The sequence below is a fragment of the Hydra vulgaris genome, chromosome 14 (assembly GCF_038396675.1).
Source record: "Hydra vulgaris chromosome 14, alternate assembly HydraT2T_AEP".
Lineage (NCBI taxonomy): Eukaryota > Metazoa > Cnidaria > Hydrozoa > Anthoathecata > Hydridae > Hydra > Hydra vulgaris.
The window spans coordinates 16,601,564-16,609,618 of NC_088933.1; the positions used below are offsets into that span (position 1 = coordinate 16,601,564).

General features: G+C 28.1%; 1 protein-coding gene across 3 annotated transcripts in view; it reads right to left on the reverse strand.

Moving 5' to 3' along the window:
- The window catches only part of LOC100213009 (epidermal growth factor receptor substrate 15-like 1), a 64,216-nt gene extending 57,560 nt beyond the window's left edge, over positions 1-6,656 (reverse strand). Inside the window, exons 1-3 of one of the 3 annotated variants that reach the window (XM_065817488.1) lie at positions 6,431-6,656; positions 1,308-1,349; positions 1,139-1,228 (exon numbers count right to left, since the gene is read on the reverse strand). In XM_065817488.1, the coding sequence (XP_065673560.1) occupies positions 1,139-1,228; positions 1,308-1,349 (132 nt within the window). In that variant the 5' untranslated portion in view covers positions 6,431-6,656. The remainder of the gene's footprint in view (positions 1-1,138; positions 1,229-1,307; positions 1,350-6,430) is intronic. The other 2 variants (XM_065817489.1, XM_065817490.1) reach the window with 2 other exon arrangements.
- Between the last annotated feature and the right edge of the window lie 1,399 nt (positions 6,657-8,055).

Here is an 8,055-nt window from a genome sequence, read left to right on the forward strand (position 1 = left end):
ATATATCATTGGTGTTTCAGTTGAGTGATGTTTTTTGTATCCATATTGATATTCTATATGAAGTTTGTCTGTTGTCATGTGGGAATCAAATTTTATTTTTAATACAAGATTATAATTATTATATTAAACATATATTTACTTTTTAAATGCAATGAAAACTTTTATTATATACTTTATACAGGATCATTTTTATTTTCTATCAAACCTACCTTTTTATTTTAAGGTAGGTTTGATAGAATTGAAAAATAAATGGCATTTATTCCAAAAATAAGATTTTTTACTTGTGGTTTTATCAACTTTTAAAAATTTTTTTCAAATGTATTTTTTTTTTTTAACCCGCAATGCAATAAAGTTGGGATTTTTACAATGCTTGGCTAATATGTGTGAACTAAAGTATTTAACAGTTTCTGTGTTACATTATGTGCGCATTAATCTGTTTTATCGTTTTCTAAAAGCTAAAATGAAATAATGTTAATCTTCATACTATAGCTATTTAAATATTGTTACAATGTTGTAAGACAAATTGTTATAATATTTTTATTATTACTTTTAAAAACTTTTAAGTTATTTTAATTCATATAATTATAGAGAAATATAATTATAGAAAATCGTCTCTGTAAAGAGACAATTTTCTTACTTAAAGTTGAAAGATGTTAAATTCAGACTTTGTCTTTTGAAATAATTAAACATGGTGAGGCTAAATAATTTTGAAATAATAAAACAGGATGAGACTAAATAACTTTGAAATAATTAAACAGGATGAGGGTTTTAATAAGCCTAAAGTATACAGCAAAAGTGCGCGAAATGAATTTTTTTTTACTCTAAGAGCAATTTTTAAATAAATTATCTTTCTATCATTTCCTAAAAAATATATCCTTACAAACCTTCCTTACAAACCAACTTAACAAATCTTCCTTTCAAACTTTCTTGAGCAAAATGTTTTTCACAAAAATAAAATTTTTTTTAATCAACAAAATAATTTTTTGACTATTAGAAAAAAATCAAACTATTATTAGATTTGGCACTCTTAAAAACTTCTTTAAAAAAACAATATATATATATAAATATACAAATATATTTTGTGTTTCATAAGGCAAAATTAAAAACATAGTAAAATACAACTGTGTAAATAATCTACCTTATGTAAAACCACTTCAGGTAGACCAGACTTTTTAAGGAAAGCAGCTGCATCAATTGCACTAATAATGCCACTTCCTGATGGATTAGCCTATAGTAATAAACAAAAAGTACATCATGAGTATTATAATTTTTTATAAAAACTTCTTAAAAATATAAAATTGCAATACTTGTCTGAAATAAGTTTCATAAACACTTGTGTTTTGAGACATCTAAAAAAGAAATTTACAAATCTATTTATCATGCATATAATTTAATAAATTCATGAATACAAAGAACAAACATATATATAAATAATAATAAGTATTTATTTATTTTATAATTATGTATTTGTTGTTTTTTTGTCAAACTTTATTACTATTTCCACCGAATGTATATACATTTTCCAAACATCCAAGAGCATAATAAACAATAGAATGGTCAGATAAAATATAATAGCTATATATAAAACACACCTGCAACATTTATTCTGAGGCCATAAAATATACAATTAATATACAATATAAACAATAACACTAATTACAATAGCCTTCAGTCTCTAGATCAAAAAGTACGAATACTTTTCAGGAAACTCCACACTATTGTTAATTACCTAAGGTTACCCACGGTGGGTTCTTCTGATTCACTTATACTCAAGTCAGGTGACTTGGGAGCAGGTAAATCCCTGACATGTGTCTCGGAAATCTATAGATTTCCACTAAAACTCCTTGTCCCACATCCGAAACAAACCCTTTGCTCCATTCACTCATATACTTTGAGTTGGGAGACTTCACAAATACTTCTTGTCTTTGTCATAGAGAATTTTTTTAGTAATTTTGGCAGTAATTAAGTGGTCATATGAGAACTATAGGAAAGTGATTTTTCTTTGCTATTTATTCTTGGCGCCATGTTATACCAGTACTTGATCTTCACCAGATCTTTGCCACTCCTGGCTGCCATACGCTCAAATATTTATTGATGACGTTCAACAATTCCATTTCCAGATGACTTGTAGACATAATGAAAGAGGACACTCTCCATTCAGTGCGTAGTTCACACACAAGTTTTGAGCAGAATGTCTGGCTGTTGTCAAACACCACTTGCCTTGAAGATCCTCTTTCTCCAAACATTTCTTTTAAACGAAAGCATACTTTTGTATCTTTTTTGTATTGAAGTTTTCACTAAATTACAAATTCGCTCTTTTTACCACAAGCCAACTATTGATAAATAAGCCTCCAATTTGAAATGGGTTACGCCAATTGCTAGACAATACCAACTGTTTCTAACTTCAAGACTTCCTTCCTACCACTGAATTTGCAAGGATCTACAGATAGACATCTTTTCCGATTTTTTATGACTGATTCCATGTCTTTTCTGGATACATTCTTTTGAGGGTATGTCTGCTTTATCTGGTAAAGTGTTCAATTGACTTCAAAGTGATAAAGAATCCAACGTAATGAAGATTATGAAGCAAATTTACATAAGCTGATGTGACATTAACTGCTATTGCAGAATGGGTTAAACTAGGGGTTAAAGTACAATTAAGTGAAACGGTGATGAAAGGTTCAGCTCCTCTGCCACCTAAAAAGGTTATTCAAATTTTTGCTATATTAGGTGCATTTTTGCTGTATTTTAAGGCCTTTTTTAAGGTGATGATCAAAATTACTATTTTGGCCCACAGTTATTTGCATATATCAAATGCTTAAATTAAATGCTTGTATTAAGGAAAAAATTTTGAAACAAACTAATTTATAGTGCAAAAACAGAAATGTAGTAGCAAACAAGAAATAATTATATTCAATATTACATAAGTATTGAATACAAGAATACTTATTATCAAAGTTTTATGAGTATTTTAAAATACTACAGCAACTTGAAAAATGATTTTGCTCCAGTTAATTTATTTTCCTTTCTGTAAGGTTCTTCCTTGCAATGAGCTGTTCTACCTACCACACTCATTCTTTTGCATACTTGTTTAGATGTAGATGGAATTCTTTTAGTGGAGGACTATGCTGTTGCACATCAATGACAATGTATGTTTTACTGACAATTTGCTTCGTACATCTGTACAGATAATATTAATAATTGAAAGACTTCTTTTACATTTTGCATTGCTTACAGGTATAATCATTGTTGAATAATACAGACATTTTAACCATGGCATTAATCAGAGTTGCTCCATGGTTTCCAGTGATGAACCCAGAGTTTTATTGGGGATACCTTTTTCATTTGACAACAGGAGGGGGAGTGAATGTTCTTGCAGTAACCCCCTCCCCAAGACAGAACCAAAAACCAGTAAAAAAGCTAGGACTATAATTTTAAAATATCACTTTGTTTATTATCCAATTTTTTTATTATTGTGTACACCATATTTATTCCTTTATGGTCTGAAGATAAGTAGTTGATTTAAATTATTAAAATAGTATCTTAATGCAAAAAATATTTCTTCCAATACATCGGTGGACATACTTTTACTACGCTAAGAAAAACTATTTTATTCAATACTTTATTAAACTTCTAAGTTACAAATAATAGACTATTTGTAAATATTTATTCATAACTGTTTAAAGTATTTTAAACATTAAGTAACAATATTTTAGTAACTTTAATTTTAAGAGTTATTAAATCTTTAAAATACTTTAAGGTGGTACCCCGAGATATAAAAGTCAATTTAAAAAAAAAATTTGGCTTATTATTCCTTTGTTCACAGAATAAACAAGATTTTAATTTAACATTTTAACATTAGGATGTAATAATTTGGCATTGTGTCTACCAAATTAATATTTTTTTCCCATTACAACGCCATAGCAACAGATATATGAACAAAACATTTGTATAAAGTTTGTACTAATTTGTATAAACAATGTTATAATGTTTTATAAATTGACGCAACATCTTTATTTATTTTGTATGGTACTTAAAACATACATGTTATTATTTTATTTTGTAATGCCGACATCTAATTTGTTGGAGTTTGTTAGTTTTTTATGCATCATTTCTAAAATATTCTTTTTTTCTCATTTATTTTTTCTCAAATTATGCTTCTTTTTTTTTTTCCAACATCTTCACTACCAACAAGGCTGCAAGGAACCACTATTAGAGTTGGAAGTTACTGGAAGAGAAAAGATGAAGTTTATAGAGCATTATAACGATTAACAGACAACATAAAAGATAGCAAATTATATGAATCAGGAAAGCAAGATGAAGGAAATGAATTCCAAAGAACTGATGTCTGAGGAAAAAAACTAGACAAATAAGAGTTTTCGGAGCACTTAGGAATAGCACAGTAAAAGGATGAGGCATAATTGAGTAATGAGTAAAACAAGAATGAACTTTAGTAAATGGCACAAGAGACGCTAGCTCTTTAGAGTAGTGCCCATTATAGTATTTAAAACGCAATGGTGAAATAAAAAACAAATAAAAAAAACTGGAATAATTTTGTGATTTGTTGACTTAAGAAGAATGGCATTTCCCTATATTACCCCCAACTTTAACCTCTAGGTTGAATGTAGCTAGTTCTAGGGTACCCTAGTAAAACCATTGGCTTTATTTCCTGCTGTTTTAAATTAATCTTCATCAGTAAATTACATTCATTCACAAGATTTTCAATTAAAAATAACCAGTGTAAAAGACGTGGTTTTCTAAGACCATGAACTCAAACAAAATTGTCCCCAATGATTAAGAAATTTTAACCAGTTGATAACTGTTGCAGAATCTGTTATTAAGGTAATATGATCAAAACCCCATTTTATTGTTTTATTGAGTCCATTGATTATGACTTCCAACTCTTAAGGAATAATGTAAGCCGTATCTTGTTACTTTTTGTATTGTATTGTTTCCTTAGCCATTAAGATTCTTTAACTATTTCTCCAGCCACTTTGGCGGTGGCTGAAAAAATAGTTGAAAACAAACCAAATAAAAATAATCCCAAGTGGTTGGAGAAACAGACTGTTTCTCCAACCACAGACTTTAAAGCTGTTAATGGAATCAGCCTCTCTGAAAGTTATGACAGAGTTTAAGAAAACTTAATACCAGTTAGCCTCAGAACTATTAAACTGAGTTTAGAGTTATACTCTATTAGAAGATAATATAACAGATTGCATTGCCACCTTTAAAAAGGCCAAGCAAAACCCTATGAGCTGAGTCAAGATCTAGAGTTTGTCATCCTAGATAGAAAACAATGTAGCACAGGTCAAGATCTATTCCAAACTATTAGATAAATAAGGTTTAAAAGACTAGTCAATAGAATTTTTCTGATTAACCTTTATTGATGTAAGCTGAGATTTTTGAATGTACACAGAGTGTAAGTCTATTTTTTAATTTTTTAAAATCATTGATGTTTTTCAGAAGATTCAGTATGCAAAAGTATATATTTCTCAAAAAAAAATTAAGAAACTTATATTGACAACCTTAGTTAACAAGGTAAAAAGAGTCTAATTAAAGAACTGGGTGATTATTAGAAGAGTGGGAGCAAGTAAATTTTAGTAATGAAAATATTATAATATAGCCATATAAAATTTATGTTTAAATAGTACACTAATCAATTTACTATACCAAGGTAGCAAGTTAGTAATAATAATAATAAGCTATTTATTTTACATGGCAGGTTTGTATGTACTTATATATAAGTAACCAGCAACAAAAATTATTTTAAACATAAAAAAATCTGTAAGCATAAGTTAACATATAACAATCTCAATGCTGCCTAATTTGCTGGTTTGATTTAAATAACAACTTTTTTTAAAATTTGAAATTATTAACTTTTGAACCAAAAAACAGAAAAACTAATTTCTTAATTTTCCTAAGAACCTTAGTCGGCATAGACATTTGGAGCAGATTGAGAAACCAAATGCATTAAAACACAATTAGATACCTAAATATGTATTCAATTTAGATTTTTCAAATTTAGAATTAGAGAAAGGTTTATTGGTAAAACAAAAGCATAAAATAAATAAAAATCTCCATACTACTCACAGTCAAGTTTTAACACATCTTATTTCTTTTACTCATTTTATACTATAAAATATAATTAAAATGCCCTATATGGGGCAACTTAACTACATAAACTCTGATTTTAAACATAATTTATTATTAAATATAATAATATTTGTAATTAACATAGTAATGTATCCATTACAAATTTATTTAAATAATCAATTGCAAATTTATTTAAATAATCAATTTTTGTTTAAACTGTTATCTATTGTGTACATTGACAAAAGTTATACGATTAAAAGTTAATACGAAAAGTTTTACAATTAGTACATAATCAAAGGTTATACGATTGTTATCGTTATTCAACATGATATCTTACCTGAATTTTATATTTATTTTTCCGTCTTATTCAGCAAATAAAAAAAACCATGTAATGTGTGTATAATATAATATATATACACACTTTTCTTCAAAAATCAACATTTAGGAAAGTACATAATTTCTAATATCTTTTCCGACGCTAAACAATAATATAATTTGTTTGACGGAGTTTTGGTGCAAATTGATTAGAAGGAAACCGTTCTTTAGTCGAAAGTTTTTTGCCCGGTTTAAATCATTGGTCAACATTTTTGTTTTCTTTTGTTCGGGTTTTTGTTGTTGCTGTTGTTTTTGCTTTTTTTTATTAGTTTCAGTACATAATAAAACTTTAATTTTAATCAAAGCGCATTAAAATTTCAAATTACAAAGATTAAATCATTTCTTTAGTTGTGAAAATTGTGTTTGTTTATCTGAAGGGAAAAGTTTAAGGTTTTTTTTTACACTTTAAAACTTTTGTATTTATGTTTCTATACTAAAGATTCGTTTCCAGTAGTTTAAGAAGTAAATTTGTACAACTTAACGTCTGTTGTAAAGCAAAGATAATTTGTAAAACAGTTATTATAATAGAAAGAATACTATTTTTACAACAATCGATATACGACTTAATGTTGCAAATATATAAAAAAGTTACATATAAAAGTACTGCACAAGTTTTAGTAATCACCATTGTCAGGGGCGCCGCCAGCATTTTTTGGTCTTTGAGATAGCTAACTTCCAGACATGGAGCAAACTGTAAACATTTATATGTTTATACTTATGTCAAATAAGGATGCTTTGCAAAAAATTGCGATGATTGGAGCTTGCGAACAAAAAAGCCTTAAAATTTTTGTCCCCTCCCCCCTGTCCCAAACGTGAGAGCAACAAGTTGTTAAAGTATTTTTTGTACTATTTTCAACTAGACTTATATTCATCGATAAATTTTAAATTTCATAGTAAAATATTTTAACGTCCAAAATTTATGACGATATAAAGTTTAAACCCGCTCAATTTAAGGGGGTTGCAAATTTTATATTGCAATAGATAATACTATAAAACTTAAAATTTATTGATGAATATAAGTCTAGTTGAAAATAGTACAAAAAATATTTCATCAACTTTTGAATTACTCTCACGTTTGGGACAGGGGAGGACAAGATTTTAGGACTTTTTTGTTCTCAAGCTCCAATCACTGCAATTTTTTGCAAAGCATCCTTATTAGACATAAGTATTAGTATATAAATGTTTGGAGTTTGCTCCATGTCTGGAAGTTAGCTATCTCAAAGACTAAAAAATGCTGGCGGCGCCCCTGCCGTTATGATTTTAATTCAAAAATATTTTGTAGGGAGAAATGACACTACAACTGACGAAAATTTAAATTCAATATATTAAATATTTTGATGACCTTATTTTTTTCTGTGTTGTTGTATACTATGTATATAATAATAGTAATTTCAGGGGCGTGTTTAAGGAGGGAGGACGTAGATGGGTGGGTCTAACTCCCAACGAAAATTTTACTCAAAAGTTAGTCGTTAGTTGGATTTTTAGTTGGCAGCCGAGAAATGTTAACCGACAAGGACCCTTTTTTGATCAGTTTGTATGTAGATAAATATGTTACAGATGATTCTTGAAACTTATCTTTTATGAATT